This window comes from Symphalangus syndactylus, chromosome 2 (genome assembly GCF_028878055.3).
Source record: "Symphalangus syndactylus isolate Jambi chromosome 2, NHGRI_mSymSyn1-v2.1_pri, whole genome shotgun sequence".
Lineage (NCBI taxonomy): Eukaryota > Metazoa > Chordata > Mammalia > Primates > Hylobatidae > Symphalangus > Symphalangus syndactylus.
Window position 1 is genome coordinate 102,937,767 of NC_072424.2, and position 17,680 is coordinate 102,955,446.

The following is a 17,680-nucleotide window of genomic DNA, read 5'->3' on the forward strand; positions in this document are numbered from 1 at the left end:
CTCTAGCTTTCTGCTTCAGTGGTCCTGGCTAGTCTTCAGCCAACTAATCTCCCCTGGCCTCCTCCAAAGCCAACTCTCTGGTGGGTAGACTCCACTTTCCAAGTTTCCTGAGAACTGGGAAGTTGGTAGAGGTGGGAAAAAGGTGGTGCTGGCCCCCTTTCTGAGCAATCAAACTATCTCTCCTCATTCCTTTTGCCCAGCCTAGTAGTATGATGTGGGGTGAGGTCAGTAAGTCCTCCAGCTAGGCTGAGTTATGAGTGCCTCTCGCTTTGTGCAGCCCCTCCTACCCTCATGAAAGAGTCTGTTGCACCCTTTTCTTCATGTGGCTTCAGGAAATGGAAGCTGCCTTTCTCCAGCCTCCTGGGGGTACTGGCTTACTAGCTAGTTCTCTCTCCCTACTAACTTCCACACCCTACCTGGGGCTTCAAGGAAACTCCTCTCTGGCTTCCTCCACCACTTGAGAGGGTGAAAAATTCAAAGTGACAAAGAGCACTTGTTCTATCCCTAAGGTTTCTCAAAACTATCTGGCCATCAGAGTTCTCAATGCAATTGTCGAGGCCAGGTCCTCTTTGCTCTCATAGGAGTAGGGAGAGGAAGGGTGAAATCTGTAGGCAGAGCCACGTCTAAATCCTTCATACTTCTCTGCCCTCCCCAACGTTTTTTTCCTCTCCAACTCCCCTGGAATTAGGGGTAAAAATTCTTGTGCTGCCTGCTCATATTTCTTTTTCATTATTTTCTGTTTACTTGGGTGACAACGTTTTAATTTAAAAGCTGAGAATATAGAACCTTTCATCTTTGTTGTGGACAGTTTCTGAAATGGTCATTGTCAATCTTGGAAGCACATCAGTATCACCGAGAGAGATTTCAAAAAACAAATCAGAATACTTGGGGGGCAGAACCCAGGTATCAGAAATGTTTAAAAGCCACTCGTGGTGTGACGTAGAAGACGACTGGGAACCACTGCTTTAAAAGCACAGGTGCCCAGTGGGATAGGAGGGAAAGAACACGCCCATTAATACCTCGTATAGCATCCTGACACAAATACAGAAAGCCAGGCACAGAGAGGCTGAGACACTTCCTTTAGGTGATACAGCTGGTAGTTTTCAGAGTGGGAATCTAATGGAGCCCCAAAGCTCATGTTCTCTTTCAATGTATTTGTAAGGTTCATAAGCCAGAGCAGCACACTTCACCTGTCCTTTCTACTCCTTCCTCTCATTTCTGTGTCCTGTCCACCTCCCAAGATGCCTTCAGACCCATACATTACAAGTGACCGGGAACTGGTGTAAGAGAAAACTGTTGAACACACTTTTCCTTTGGACAGTTGAGATTTCTATTGCATTTCATCCCTACAGAATGATCAACTTTCTAAACAAACTTCATTCTTATGAGTTATAGTGCTGTTGGTAGAGACCTGAGCTGATATTTCTTACTCCTTGTCATGCTTTCTAATCGCATGACCAGGCAAGCCTTGGAACAGGACTGTGAGTTTCTAGTCTTGTCTGAAAACATGACTGTCTCATGTTAATGTTAATGTCACCACCAATGTTAAAGTTAAAGCAACAAAATACATTAAGTAAGGTATTTTTAAACAGAATTTCATTGATTCAATCAAACACTTGCCCAGAGTTTTGCATGTGGAGTGGCCATAGAGACAAAGGAGGGGGTGAAGGTGGCTATTTTACTAAGCTTTAAAGAAGTTAAGAAAGTTCACCATCTTAAGTGACAAGGAAAAGACAAAGACAGAAAAGACAAAATAGAAAAATCTTCATTTTTATAATATGTTAACTTCCATAATAGTCTTCTTTGGCTAAACCATTATTTGGGGGATAACATAAACTTACCTGGCTAATTCCTTTACTCTTAAGACACAGCTGAAGCAAGCATTTTGAAAGAAACATTTCTGCATCTTCTCACCAGCCTGAGTTAGGAGGCTTCCCTCAGTGCTCACAGACACACTGGGCTTACCCTCTATGCACAGTGCTTACCACGAGGCGCTGCTTTATAAAAAACCTGTTTATTGGCCGGGCGCGGTGGCTCACGCTTGTAATCCCAGCACTTTGGGAGGCCGAGGTGGTCGGATCACGAGGTCAGGAGATCGAGACCACGGTGAAACCCTGTCTCTACTAAAAAATACAAAAAAATTAGCCGGGCGTGGTGGCGGGCGCCTGTAGTCCCAGCTACTCGGAGAGGCTGAGGCAGGGGAATGGCGTGAACCCGGGAGGCGGAGCTTGCAGTGAGCCGAGATTGTGCCACTGCACTCCAGCCTGGGTGACAGAGCGAGACTCCGTCTCAAAAAAAAAAAAAAAAAAACCTGTTTATCCCTCCTTCTCACCAGATCATGAACTCCCTGGTAAGGAAGGAGCATGTCCTTAACCCACACCCTTAGCATCTATCACAGTTTCTGGCATATAGATGTTCAATAACTATTTTGGAATGAATACCAATATTTTATTATTATAAATAATGATTGAAAAATTAAAAGGGTAGCAACTTAAAATGTTATAAATCAGAAAAATGAGTCAGAGTATAGATGAAGTTTAGGTGACTCAAGCTGGTAAGTCATTAACTATTTTTAGCTCGTTTTAGCAGCTGAGAGTCAACCCTAACCTGGTGTTTAATTTCCAGGGTATAGAAGACCAGAACAACTGAATGGACTCTAAAAGTGATTTAATCACTGATTCTTCACTTCATGCATCCCTGGTCACTATTGCCAAAAGTCATTTAAAAGCCCTATGTTTAGTGTTCTACATTGTAATTTTAATGGCAATGATTACAAATCAGTGAGATCTTCAACATAACAAAAACCACACTGAGGTGCTTGTACATGTGCCGGGAAACCATGAGTAGTATTCCTTCTTTCGATAAAAAAAAGTAAGACTCCATTTGTGTTTATTAGTCTATACTGTGCAAACTTGGGCATGGATAAAATATAACCTAATGGTTAGTTAATTGTTTATTGAATAAATCTTTTTGAGCTATGAAATTTTTATAAGATTTTTTGTCAGGAATTATGGGAGGTTTAACATAATATCCACAGTCAACCCTGACAGACTTTACCATCTATTTTAAGAAAGGAAGAGGAAACAAAAACCCAAATGGGAAACTATTCAAGACCAAATGTAAATAAGTAGCACATTGTATTTTACAGATGAAGATTGTGTAGATGTTGAGAAAAAGGGGAGATCTGTAACACCCAGAAGCCAGAGGAGTAGAGATGGGAGCTGACATTTCTTACCCCTTGTCATGCTTTCTAATCTCATTACGAGGCAAGCCTTGGAACAGGGCTGTGAATTTCTAGTCCTGTCTGAAAACATGACTGTCTCATCAACCTGCAAGTACAACCTAAGGGACTCATGGACAGAGACCCCAGAAGACTCAAGTTTCCTGCTGAGGAAAAGCAAGGCAGCTCTGCCTTCTTGTTTCATCTCTCCAGTCTATAAACAAACCTTTTTTTTTTTTTTTGGTGATTCTTCTGGTCCCCCCAGGATAGCATTGAAGTACTGTCTAGTGTTCCTAGGTGCAAGAAGGTTGTGATGTGCCTTAGAGAGAAAATATATATGTTAAATAAGCTTAATAAACTTGATTCTGGTATGAGTTTTAGTGCTGTTGGCTGTTAGCTCAATGTTAATGAAACAACAATATATATGATATACATGAAATAAGGTGTCTTTAAACTAAAATATGTAAAGAAACAAAATTGTGTATTGATCAGTTGACAAAAATGTTGGAACCACGGCCTGTGGAAACCTACCTTCGTATCTCCACTAAGAGTGATGGCTCAGTATTGTAAAACCATGTTCTCCTCCTCTGTCCAGGGCATAGTATCAGACCTTTACAGGCACACCTCGTCTTATTGCGCTTCTCTTCACTGTGCTTCACAGGTACTGCATTTTTTTTTTATGGAGTCTCGCTCTGTTGCCCAAGCTAATCTCAGCTCACTGCAACCTCTGCCTCCCAGGTTCAAGCAATTCTCCTGCCTCAGCCTCCTGAGTAGCTGGGACTACAGGCACGTGCCACCACGACCGGCCAATTTTTTGTATTTTTAGTAAAGACGGGGTTTCACCGTGTTAGCCAGGAAGGTCTTGATCTCCTGACCTCGTGATCCGCCCACCTTGGCCTCTCAAAGTGCTGGGATTACAGGCATGAGCTATTGCATTTTTAACAAATTGGAGGTTTGTGGCATCCCCATGTTGAGCAAATCTATTGGTGCCATTTTTCTAATGCCATGTGCTCACTTGATGTCTCTGAGTCACATTTTGGTAATTCTCAGGATATTTCAACCTTTTTCATTATATTATATCTGTTATGGTGATCTGCGATGAGTGATCTTGGGATGTCACCTTCATAATTATTTTGGGGAACCGTGATCCATGCCTATATAAGACAGCGAATTCAATCAATAAATCTTGTGTGTGTTCTGACTGCTCCACCAGCCAGCCATTTACCCATCTCTCTCCCTCTTCTTAGGCCTCTCCATTCTCTGAGACACAACAATATTGTAGTTACGCTCATTAATAACGCTACAATTGCCTCCAAATATTCACATGAAAGGAAGAGTCACATGTCTCTCACCTTAAATCAAAAGCTTGACATGATTAAATTTAGTGAGGAAGGCATGTTGAAAGCTGAGATAGGCCAAAAGCTAGGTCTCTTGTGCGAGTTATTCAAGCTGTGAATGCAAAAGAAAACTCCTTGAGGGGGAGTAGAAGTGCTGCTCCAGTGAACACACAAATGATAAGGAAGTGAAGCAGTCTTCTTGCTGATATGGGGAAAGTTTGAGTGGTCTGGATCAAACCCGATCAAAGCAGTCACAACATTCTCTTAACCACAGCCTAATCCAGGGCAAAGCCCTAACTCTCTTCAATTCTATAAAGCCTGAGAGAAGTGAGGAATCTGTAGAAGAAAAGTTGGAAGCTAGCAGAGACTGGCTCATGAAGTTTTAGGAAAGAAGTCATCTCCATAACATGAATGTAAGGTGAAGCAGCAAAGGCTGATGCCAAAGCTGCAGCAAGTTCTCCAGAAGATCTGGCTAAGATCATTGATGAAGGTAGCTACACTAAACAACGCATTTTCAGTACAGATGAAACAGCCTTATACTAGAAGAAGATGCTACCAAGGACTTTTATAGCTACAAAGAAGTCAATACTTGGTTTCAAGGCTTCAAAGGACAAACTGACTCTCTTGCTAGGGGCAAAAGTAGCTGGTGACTTTACATTGAAGCCAAAGCTCATTTACCATTCTGAAAATTTTAGATCCCTTAAGAATTATGCTAAATATATTCCGCCTGTGCTCTATAAATGGAACAACAAAACTTGAATGACAGTACATCTGTTTACAGCATGGTTTATTGAATATTTTGAGCCCACTATTAAGAGCTACTGCTCAAAAAATGTTTCTTTCTAAATATTATTGCTGGTTAATAATATACCTTGTCATTCAACAGTTGATGGAGATGTACGAAGAGATTAATGTTGTTTTCATGCCTGGCAAAACAACATTCATCTTGCAGCCCATGGATAAAGGAGTAATTTTGACTTTCAAGCCTTATTATTTAAGAAATAAATTTTGTAAGGGTATAGCTGCCATAGATAGTCATTCTTCTGTTGGATGTGGGCAAAGTAAATTGAAAACCTTCTGGAAAAGATTCACCATTCTAGATGCCATTAAGAACATTCATAATTCATGGGAGGAGGTCAAAAAGTCAACATTAACAGGAGTTTGGAAAAAGTTGATTCCCACCCTCCTGAATGACTTTGAGATTTCAGGACTTCAAAGCAGGAAGTAACTGCAGATATGGTAGAAATAGCAAGAGAACTAGAATTAGAAGTGGAGCCTGAATATGTGAGTAAATTGCTCAGTTTCATAAGACTTGAATGGTTGAGGAGTTGCTTCTTATGGACAAGCAAAGAAAATGGTTACTTGAAATAGAATCTACTCCTGGTGAAGTTGTTCACAGCATTGTTGAAATGACAACAAAGGATTTACAATTATATAAACTTAGTTGACAAAGCAATGGCAGGGTTTGAGATGATTGACTCCAATTTTGAAAAAAGTTATAATGTGGATAAAATGCTATCAACCAGCATTGCATGCTACAGAAAAATCTTTCATAAAAGGAAGAGTCAATTGACACAGCAAACTTCATTGTTGTCCCATTTTAAGAAATTGACACAGCTATTCCAGCCTTCAGCAGTCACTACCAGGATCAGTCAGAAGCCATCAACATCCAAGCAATGCCCTCCACCAACAAAAAGATTCCCATTAGGTGAAGATGATCTTTAGCATTTTTTAGAAATAAAATATCTTTTTAAGTCAAGGTATGTACATTGCTCCTTCTAGACATCATGCTATTGCATACTTAATAGACTATAGCATAGTGCAAACGTAACTTTTATATGCATTAGGAAACTGAAAAATTCGTGTGACTCGTTTTGTTGCAATACTCGCGTTACTGCGGGGGTCTGGAACCTAACCTGCAATATCTCTGCGGTACGCCCCTATAGCGCCGGGAGTGGGTGCCTTCCGCCTGCTGTGCAGAGCGCCGGCAGGTGGCGCCCAGCGGCGAGCCTGTTCCAGCTTGGTTTGGGCCAGGTGGACTGGAAGGGGCGGAGGTAACCAGAAGCGGCCAGTGGCGGCTGCCCTGCGTCCCCAACCCCCTCCGCGCAGCGCTCGCGACACGCGTGCCAGGAGTGGGAGCGAGCGGCGGGGCCAGCTGCGTTCTGAGCCTGGGCGCAGCTACCATCTGCTCTGGGAAGCACCGGGGTGTCCCCGCCGCCCTCAGCTCGAAGTCAGCCACCATGGAGGCGCAGGCACAAGGTGAGTGGTCGCCGTTCGCCCGGAGAGTCAGGTCCTGGGGCGCGCATAAAGGCTCTTTTCCTGCACCACCTAACTTTGCTCTCGGACAGAACAGATTGGTGGCGTGCTACACGTCCAGAACTCCACTCCCACCCGCGCCTTCGGTATAATGCCTGCTCCCCAAACTCAGGATTTGCTGTGGGTCTGGGGTTCAGTAAAGTGACAGGGGATCCGTAAGTGGAGAGGCCCCTCCTCAGGAAATGCGCCCGTGGAATGCTCTACCCTCTTCCGCAGCCAGTCGCCCCCGGCCTTCCCAACCTCGCGGGTGCCCAAAGGACCTGTTGTGCCGGGTCCGGAAGGCGTGTTTCGCTCCCTTTCCCTTGAGGGAGTGGGGAGGGAATGTGACTCTTTTCGCCCAGGGCTGTGGACTCGCGGCTTGTGGCTCCCAAGTTAGGGAGTGAGGGGTCGCCCGCCGCGGGGGTGGCTCCGCAGCTTGGCTACGCGAGAGGCTTCCCGCTTGGGGACTCGCCTTCCGAGGCCAGGTGAACGTTACCGGCCCCCTGACCTCCAGCAGATCCACACGTGAGCCCCGGTTTCCCGCAATCGGGGAGCGACCTCTGCCTCCCGTGGCGCGCGGGGCCCCCGGCCGCCCAGCTCCCTGCTCACGGGGCTGCCTGCTGGAGGAGCCGGCGGTGGCTTCAAGAAGGGCGGCCTCATATCTTGGGGTCACACTTGGAACAGGGTTGGGGAATTCCGATGGAATCGTTCAAGAATGGGGGTAAACGGACCGTGGAAAGGGGCAGAGGTGGGCGAATGTGGAGCGAGAGACAGGTGGGAAGGAAACGGACTCAGTGCCCTACCTTGGGGTGCAACGCCCAGAAGGGATGGCTTGCGGAGTTCAGCCTTAAAGGCAATCAAAGCCACCATTCTTTTACACAGTAGGAAACTCTGTGTTGGCTCTTAGTATAAATAAAATCTCATTAAAAAAAAAAAAAAAGAGAGGTTCATGACCTGATGCGCTCGCCCTCTAGGGGCAGAACGCCCTGAATGAGAGTGGGTTGGCGAGTGCGTGGGCCTGGAGTCGCCCAACAGGTTTGCTGCCAGGATTACAATTGTCTGAACAGCACGAATCTTACTCTTTTGTTCCATCCTCCTAAGTCCTGCCCGTAAAGCTGCCGCTTCCCATATTTTTTCCTCTATTATGTAGATAGGAAAGGATAATTCAACCAAGGGTGAGGGCAGTTGGTCAAATTCAAAAGCAGAGGTCAGGTTGGACGCCTTCACACCAGAACTGAAGCTGGTGGGAGCAGCACCGGAGCTTTCCAACCTGACTTGCAGATCAGAATTATTTAGAGAGTCTTCATTACTGGCCTTGGCCAACCCCATCCCAGTCAAACTGGAATCTTTGGAACCTGAACATGGGTATATTTGAAAGCTTATATTAGTGAGGTTAGAGAAGAACTATAGCAGTTAGGAAACATTCATACAACTTCTGAAGACATCCGAAACTGCAGACTGGTAACCACTGGTGTCACTGGTTTCTTTATTGCTTTGCTTTACTTCCAAGATTTACTTAACAAATATTTCAGTGCTTTCCTTTGCCAAGCACTGTGCTAAGAAGAGCAAAGACAGACTTGGTATCTGCTTCATAAAATTTACAGTAAAGGAAGAGACAAATATTAATTTGATAGCTATTTGAAAAATAACATGTAAAATCACTGCCATGCTAATGCTAAGAAAGGGCCTCATAGTGCAGCAAGAGCCTGAAAAACTATAACCCTAGTATGCAAAAATCAGAAGAGCAGATTGTTTATCGTGTCCCTGTCTCTGTTCTTCGTGCTTTGCATGTATTGATGGACTCACGTCCTGTGCGCAGCAGTCCCATGAGGTAGTTCATGTCCTCATTCCCATTCTACAGAGAGGAAACAAGCATGGAAGATATTAGGTTGGTGCAAAAGTAATTGCAATTTTTGCCATGACTTTTTAATAAATTCCTTGTTTACAGCCAGATAGGTAAAAAGTAGCAAAGTGGATGCTGTGAGGGACCCATTCTCACTCAAAGCCTATGACTTTTGGAGGAAAGGTAAAACTTCAGTCCCCACCTGAATCTCCAGCTGCCCTGTGGTGCTCTTCCTTTCCCCTCATGACTGGATGGAAACTTTGGGTGTAAAGAGGACTAGTAAAAAGGCAAATGGATATGAGAAAAGTGAACAGATTTAAGAAATACTTAAGAGGCCAGGTGCAGTGACCAGCACTTTGGGAGGCCAAGGTAGAAGGATCACTTAGAGCCCAGGAGTTCGAGACCAGCCTGGACAACATAGAGAGAAAAATCATCTCTATAAAAAATAAACAGAATTAGCTGAGTGTGGTGGCATGTGCCTGTAGGCCTAACTACTTGGAAGGCTGGAGTGGGAGGACTGCTTGAGGTCAGAAGTTTGAGGCTACAGTGAGCCAAAATCCCATCACTGCACTCTAGTCTGGACAAGATACCTTGTCTCAAAAAAAAAAAAAAAATAAAAAGACAAAAAAGGCCAGCCACGCCTGTAATTCCAGCACTTTGGGAGGCTGGAGGAGACAGATTTTTTGAGCCCAGGAGTTTGAGATCAGCCTGGGCAACACGGTGAAACGCTGTCTCCACAAAAAATACAAAAATTAGCTGGGTATGGTGGTGCGTGCCTGTATCCCAGCTATTTGGGAGGTTGAGGTGGGAGGATCACCTGAGCCCAGCAGGTCGAGGCAGCCGTGAGCTGTGATTACATCACTGCACTCCAGCTTGGGCAAGAGGGCAAGACTGTCTCAAAAACAGATAAACAAAAGGGGAACAACAACAAAAAAACTTAAGAAAAGTCAAAATTGGATTGAATGTGAAGGAGGGCAGTGTCAAGGATGACCCCAGCTTCCTACTTGTACGATCAAATGGAGGATACTTACCTCTTAAATCTTCATTTGCCTAGCATTTTAAGATTTTCATTTTCAGACTTTTTGTTATTTAGAAAGCAGACATATTGAGTTATTTAAGAAAAAACTTCTCACAAACTGTTTATAGCATACATTAAAGAGAAATCTTTTTACTGAAGGGCGACAGGCTAGTCAGAGACGACACCGGTGGCAGCCAAGAGATCTTTATTGGAGAGGTAGAGGTCAGGTCGTGGGGGGGACAGAGAGAAGAGAAGAGAGAGAGAGAGCTGCTGGTGTGCTGGGTTTTATATCCCTTGGGCCTACGTGGGGCGGGCCCAAGGGAAGGCGGGAGATGCTTCTTTCTGATTGGCCCTCCTTTGGCGGGTTCAGACAGTGCCCGGTCAAGGAGGGGAGAAGAACCCGGAACCGGCGCCATTAAGGTACCCCTGTTGCCTAACATTTACCACTTGCACATTTTTTCTGGCTAAATGAATGATTTGCCTCTTAGATTCTAGATAAGACAGTTCTGTGATTTTTAAAGTGTAAGCTTCCACCTTCAGCACCGTTTATTTTAGAATTATCTAGAGTGGAGATGGCTTATCTCTCTGCCTGCTAATCTAGAGACAGGTAAAGTAAGTGAGGTTAAACAGGCAGTTGCTGATGAGTTGTATCTCATATTGTCCAGGAAGCCACCAAGGTGTTATGGACATGATTCGCCCATATAGCTTAGTAAGTGCAGCAACTTACTGCATTAGAAACTTTCCCATAAGTGAAATTATGCAAATATGTTCTTTGACTTTGTAAAATAATAGATTGCTTCCAGCAAAACAAGAGGACTTTCAGGGGAGGTGGTAGGACAGAAAACAGGAAGTGGGATTACGGGTGGAGCTGTTCACCAAGGAGGGCTGGAGAACAATGGGAGAGAGATGTCCACAGGAGAATGGCATTCCTATTTGCTTTCCTCTGCTGCCAGATAATTTTGCTTTAAGATAATTGATAGTTAGAGAGGGAATTGGGTTAGAAATGTAGCATTTTCCCGAAACATACAGTAGTCCTTTAAAATAAAAACTTCCTGATCCTTTTAAACTACCCTTCAATATTTTATTATTCTAAATGGAAATAACTTTGTTTTCGCCTTTCCCAACATCTTTAATGTTACAAGGAAAACTGTCTCCTTTTAACATTTGCATATATTCAAATTAATAACTATGTTAGTTTCTCATGGCCACTAAAAATTACCACAAACTTCGTGGCTTAAAGCAATAAACATGTGCTGTCTCATAGTTTGGAGGTTAGAATTCCAAAGTTACTATCACTAGGCTGAAATCAAGGTGTCGGCAGCGCTGTCCTTCCTTTGGAGACTCTAAGAAAGAAATCGTCTTTGCCTCTTTCAGTTCCTGGTGGCTGCCGACATTCTTGGGCTGCATCACTCCAATCTCTCTGCCTCCGTGGTTACACTGCTTTCTCTTCTGTACGCGTCAAACCTCCCTCTGCCTCTCTCTTATAAGGACACTTGTGATTTCATTTAGTACCTACCTAGATAATCCAGGATAATCTCTCTCTCTCTCTCAAGACCTTTAACTTAATCACATCTGCAAAAGGTAACATTTCCAGGTTCCAGGAATTAGGATATATTTAGGGGCCATCATTCAGTTTACTATAATAAGTATTTTTTATATCCACTCAAGAAGATTCTCAGATGTCCATGAATGAAATAAAGCAATAAATATCAGATTAACCCTACTGTTTGCAAAGTCCTTTAAATGAAAATGTCATATATACCTTACATTATACTTTGCTCACAGAACATTTATATAATTTTATCTTGTTTCAGGAAGTACATAAGGCAGTTTATATGGATACTTGAAATGCAACAAGATAATGTAAATTAAAAATAGATGAAAGAAAATAAATGAGGATAAGAAGAGAAAAGGAAGCAAAGGATGAAGCTCTAGAAAAATGAATATAATCACATTACTTTTATTGATATTGCATGGAAAATAAATTCTTACTTTGTAAAGGAAGTATGGCATTTTGTTATAAAATGATAAAAGAACCATTCTTTCTTCTGTCAAACAGCAGCAGGTTCAGTCTCTTATAGAGGCGTAGCTTGGAGATAGTGTGGGTTCAGTTCCAGATCACCCCAAAGAAGTGAATATTGGAATACAGCGAGTCACACACATTTTTTAGTTTTATAGTGCATATAAAATTTATGTTTATACTATACTGTAGTTTATTAAATGTGCAATAGCATGATATCTAAGAAAAGGCACATACCTTTATGTAAAAGATCCTTTTTGCTAAAAATTGCTAATGATCATTTGTGCCTTCACTGAGTGATAAGTGTTTTACTGGTGGAGGGTCTTGCCTGGATGTCGATGGCTGCTGACTGATCCGGATGGTGGTTGCTGAAGGCTGAGGTGGCTGTGGCAATTTATTAAAGTAAGACAACAAGGACGTTTGTCACATAGATTGACTATTCCTTTCAAGAAGATTTATATATAGCCTGTAATGCTGTTTGGTAGCATTTTATCTGCGATAGAACTTCTTTCAATATTGGAGTCAATCCTCTCAAGCCCTGCCACTGCTTTATTGACTAAGTTTATATAATTCTAAATCCTTTGTTGTCATTTACACAATGCTGTGAACATCTTCACTGGGAGTAGATTCCATCTCAAGAAACCACTCTTTGCTCATCCATAAGAAACAACACCTCATTCATTCAAGTTTTAGCGTGAGATTAAAATGTCATAAATTTAGTTACATCTTCAGGCTCCACTTCTGGTTCTTTTGCTGTTTCTACCACATCTGCACTTCATTTCCTCCACTGACATCTTGGACACCTCAAGCTCATTCAGGAGGGTTGGAGTCCACGTCTTCCAAACTCCTGTTAATGTTGATATTTTGACCACCTCCCATGAATTACGAATGTTCTTAATGACATCTAGAATGGTGAATCCTTTCCAGAATGTTTTCAATTTACTTTGCCCAGATCCAACAGAAGAATCACTATCTATGGCAGCTATATCCTTACAAAATTTATTTCTTAAATAATAAGGCTTGAAAGTCAAAATTACTCCCTGATCCACAAGCTGAAGAGTGGATGTTGTGTTAGTAGACGTGTGTTAGCAATGTTAATCTCTTTGTACATCTCCATCAGAACTCTTGGGTGACCACATATGATATCATTTGACTGTGTCCCCACCCAAATCTCATCTTGAATTGTAGCTCCCATAATTCCCACATGTCATGGGAGGGAGCCATTGGGAGGTAATTGAATCATGGGTGCAGGTCTTTCCCATACTGTTCTCATGATAGCAAGTCTCACGAGAGGTGATGGTTTTATAAAGGGGAGTACCCCTGAACATGTCCACTTGCCTGCCACCATGTGAGACGTGGCTTCCATCATGATTGTGAGGCCTCCCCAGCCATGTGGAACTGTGAGTCCATTAAACCTCTTTTTCTTTACAAATTTCCTAGTCTCAGGTATGTCTTTATTAGCAGCATAAGAATAGACTAATACAGATGTGTTATCAACCAGAAGTAATATTCAGAAAGAAATATTTTTTTTCTGAGCAGTAGATCTTAATAGTGGACTTAAAATATTCAAGAAACCATATTGTAAACAGTTACCCAGGCTTTGTTATTCCATTTATAGAGCACATTTTTTAAATCTATAGATTTAGAATAATTATTTATTTATTTATTTATTTGTATTTGCATTTTCATAGATGAAAGGTCTTGCTCTGTTGCCTAAGCTGAAGTACAGTGGGATCATCATAGCTCACTGATGCCTTGAACTCCTGGGCTCAAGCAATCCTCCTGCCTTGGCCTCACAAAGTGTTGGGATTACGGTCATGAGCCACTGCATCTGGTTACAGTTAGAATAATTCATAAGGGCCTTAGAATTTTTTGAATAGTAAGTGAGCATGTAACTTAAAGTCACCAGCTACATTAGCCCCTAACAAGAGAGTCAGCCTGAACTTTGAAGTTTTGAAGCCAAGCATCGACTCCTCCTCTCTAGCTATAAAAGTCCTAGCTGACATCTTCTTCCAGTGTAAGGCTGTTTCATCTATATTGAAAATGTGTTGTTTATTTTAGCCACTTTCATCAATGATCTTAGCCAGATCTTCTGGAGAGCTTGCTGCAGCTTTGGCAATAGCCCTTGTTGCTTCACCTTGCACTTTTATGTTACAGAGATGACTTTTTTTTTTTTTTTGAGATGGAGTCTTGCTTTGTCACCCAGGCTGGAGTGCAGTGGCACGATCTTGGCTCACTGCAACCTCCACCTCCCGGGTTCAAGCAAATTCTCCTGCCTCCGCTTCCTGAGTAGCAGAGATTACAGGTGCGTGCAACCACGCCCAGCTAATTTTTGTATTTTTAGTAGAGATGAGGTTTCACCATGTTGTCCAGGCTGGTCTCGAACTCCTGACCTAAGGTGACCCACCTGCCTCAGCCTCCCAAAGTGCTGGGATTACAGGCATGAGCCACCATGCCCGGCCTGAGGTGACTTCTTTCCTTAAATCTCATGAACAAATCTCTTCCAACTTTTCTTTCACAGCTTTCTCATTTCTCTCAGCCTTCATAAATTGAAGAGACTTAGGACCTTCTCTGGATTAGACTTTCACTTAAAGAAATGTTGTGGCTGGTTTGATCTATCCAGACCACTCAAACTTTCTCCCTAGCAGCAATAAGTCTATTTCACTTTCTTATCATTTGTGTGTTCAGCAGAATAGCATGTTACGTTTCTTTCAAGAACTTTTCCTTCACATTCACAACTTGAATCAAGAGGCCTGCTTTTGATCTGTCTTGGCTTTCAATGTGCCTTCCTCCCTAAGCTTAATCATTTCTAGCTTTTGACTTAAGGTGAGAGATATGTGTCTCTATGTTTCACTTGAATACTTAAGAGACTATTATAGGGTTAATTGGCATACTAACAATATTGTTGTGTCTCAGAGAGTGGAGAGGGCCAGGGACAGGGAGAGAGATGGGGAAATGCGTGGCTGGTGGAGCAGTCAGAACACACAGGATTTACTGGTTAAGGTCACCATCTTATATGGGCATAGTTCATGGTTCTCCAAAACAATTATGATGGTAACATCAAAGATCACCAATCACAGATCACCATAACAGATTTAATAATAATGAAAAAGTTTGAAATATTGTGAGAGTTACTAAAATGTGACAAAGAGACGTGACATGAGCACATGTTGGAAAAATGCCACCAATAGACTTGCACAACCTGGGGTTGCCACAAACCTTCAATTTGTAAAAATAATATCTGTGAAGTACAATAAAATGAAGTGCAGTGAGGTATGTCCCTAACTATTAAATTATCCAAGGAAAAAATTATTTTGCATTCTATGATTCATATTTAAAATTTTATATTGAAGTTTAGGCAATATAATAATAAACCTCAAACTATGGAAGCAAGCTGTTATATATTTTGATTTATGATTTTTAAGAGTATTATTAAGACTATTCATACAATTTTCAAAGTTACCTCCTGTAGTTTTGTTTCCTATTTAAGTAAAGGTTTTGAAATAGGTGATGATGTATATCTTAGGTGAAGTCAGTCATTTGCAACAAATCATATACCACTGTTTTATTTTAAATTATTTTAAAATCTAATTATACAAAAAAATGGCAGCTGTTATAGTAGATGAGAACATATTTTGAATTGCCTTCCCTAGTATACACCTTATTAATTATCTGGGTAGGCAGAATCTGAGAATTTCTTCAAAAACTTATTTATTTATTTTATTTTTTTTTTTTTGAGATGGAGTCTCGCTCTGTCGCCCAGGCTGGAGTGCAGTGGCGCAATCTGGGCTCACTGCAAGCTCCGCCTCCCGGGTTCATGCCATTCTCCTGCCTCAGCCTCTCCGAGTAGCTGGGACTACAAGCGCCCGCCACCACGCCCGGCTAATTTTTTTTGTATTTTTAGTAGAGACGGGGTTTCACCGTGGTCTCGATCTCCTGACCTCATGACCCGCCTGCCTTGGCCTCCCAAAGTGCTGGGATTACAAGCTTGAGCCACCGCGCCCTGCCTCTTCAAAAACTTATAAGCAAAGGAGTCCATTTTTGTGGCCTATAATAAGATGTGCTACTTAGTAATGTATAGTAAATAATAAATACTTCAGCAGATATTGATTCATTAAATATTTTAATAAATACTTATTAATTACTGTAGTAATAGCAAATATTTGACAAGCACATACTATTGGGAAGGAAAAGGGCATAGTGATTAAGATCCCAGGATGAAGGTAAACTGCCTGGATTTTAATTCTGCCATGTTACTTACCATTAATATGACCATGAACAAGTTAATGATTTCACTCGATCTTGGTTTCTACATATGCAAAGTGAAGATAGTAATAGCTCCAATATCATAGGATTGTTATGGGGATTTAACATGTTAATACATGCAAAGTGCTTAAAGCAGGGCCTAGCACATGGTAAGTAGTATATAAATGTTTACTGTTGCTTTTATTAGCATATGCTGAAAACTTTGCATCCATTATTTTATCAAAACCTTATAATAGCATCATGAGGTAGATACCTTTACTTTTAACTCATTTTATAAACAGGGAACTAAGAGTCAGAAAAATTAAATGAAGAAGACAGGATTCAACTCCAAGTTTAATTGAGTCCAGAGAATGAGCTTAACTACTATACTGCACTGTGCCTTAATGTGTGCTGTGCCACACGTGCAAAGGGGAAGCTAAGATGAACTTGACATGGTGTCATCTTTTCAGGCGGATAGGCAAAAAAGAGTTGAGAGTCGTGCCTGTGGGTTAACACCTAGAACTAATGAGAGGACATATTTCCATCCCAATGGGATTTTTTGAGTGCTAATGTGCTAATTGGAGCTAATTCACATTGAGGGTGATAATACCAATAATATTTTAGTGTTTTTACAAATGTCAAATACCATGGCATACACTTTTTTAAAAAGCATGTTATTTAGCCAGGTGCAGTGGCTCCTGGCACTTTGGGAGGCCAAGGCGGGAGGATCACTTGAACCCAGGAGTTCAAGACCAGCCCAGACAACATAGCAAAACCCTGCTTCTACAAAAAATAAAAAAGTAAATTGGGCATGGTGATGCATGCCTGTATTCCCAGCTACTTGGGAGGCTAAGGTGGGAGGATTGCTTGAGCCCAGGAGTTTGAGGTTGCAGTGAGCTATGATTGCATCATTGCACTTTAGCCTGGGCTGGACAAAGTGAGACCCTGTCTAAAATTAAAAAAAAAGAACAAAAACAAAAAACTCCAAACATGTTATTTAATAAGTACAACAGGCCGGGTGTGGTGGCTTATACCTGTAATCTCAGCACTTTGGGAGCCCGAGGTGGGCGGATCACCTGAGGTCAGGAGTTCAAGACCAGCCTGATCAACATGGTGAAACCCTGTCTCTACTAAGAATACAAAAATTAGCTGGCGGGCACCTGTAATCCCAGTTACTTGGGAGGCTGAGGCAGGAGAATTACTTGAACTCGGGAGGCAGAAGTTGCAGTGAGCCGAGATCATGCCATTACACTCCAGCCTGGGTGACAGAATGAGACTGTCTCAAAAAAAAAAAAAAGAAAAAAACCAATAATAATAAGAAACTCACAAGGAAGGTAACATTTTGGTTTTACAGATGATGAAACTGAATGACAGACTAGTTACACAACATTGTCCAACTCATACAACTTGGAAGTGTTGGAGTTGGGATTTGAAATCAGAAAGTTTGACTTCATACCTTGAGATTTCAATTACCATTCTATAGGTACTTCGTATGCACAGTCAGTGTGCAAAGTTTTAAATAATGGTTTTGCTTTATTTTCTATATGATCAAAGAGGCTTTAAAGGGGCAGAATTTAATTGTACAGTTCATTTCATATGTGGTCAGGGTCTAAGTCTGGGAATATGAATGGGACTGGAGATCTTTAAGAATAAGCCTTGCGACATGTCAAGTTGCGGGTGGAGGATGCTCATTTATTAACAG

General features: G+C 42.0%; 1 protein-coding gene across 7 annotated transcripts in view; it reads left to right on the forward strand.

The window, feature by feature from the left end:
- The first annotated feature begins 6,569 nt into the window (after positions 1–6,569).
- TPD52L1 (TPD52 like 1) overlaps positions 6,570–17,680 on the forward strand; it is a 110,125-nt gene continuing 99,014 nt past the window's right edge. For 4 of the 7 annotated variants that reach the window (XM_055263331.2, XM_055263352.2, XM_055263339.2 and 1 more), the window contains exon 1: positions 6,619–6,816. In XM_055263331.2, the coding sequence (XP_055119306.1) occupies positions 6,798–6,816 (19 nt within the window). In that variant the 5' untranslated portion in view covers positions 6,619–6,797. Of the gene's footprint in view, positions 6,817–17,680 lie in introns of all 7 variants that reach the window. The other 3 variants (XM_055263323.2, XM_055263341.2, XM_055263367.2) reach the window with 2 other exon arrangements.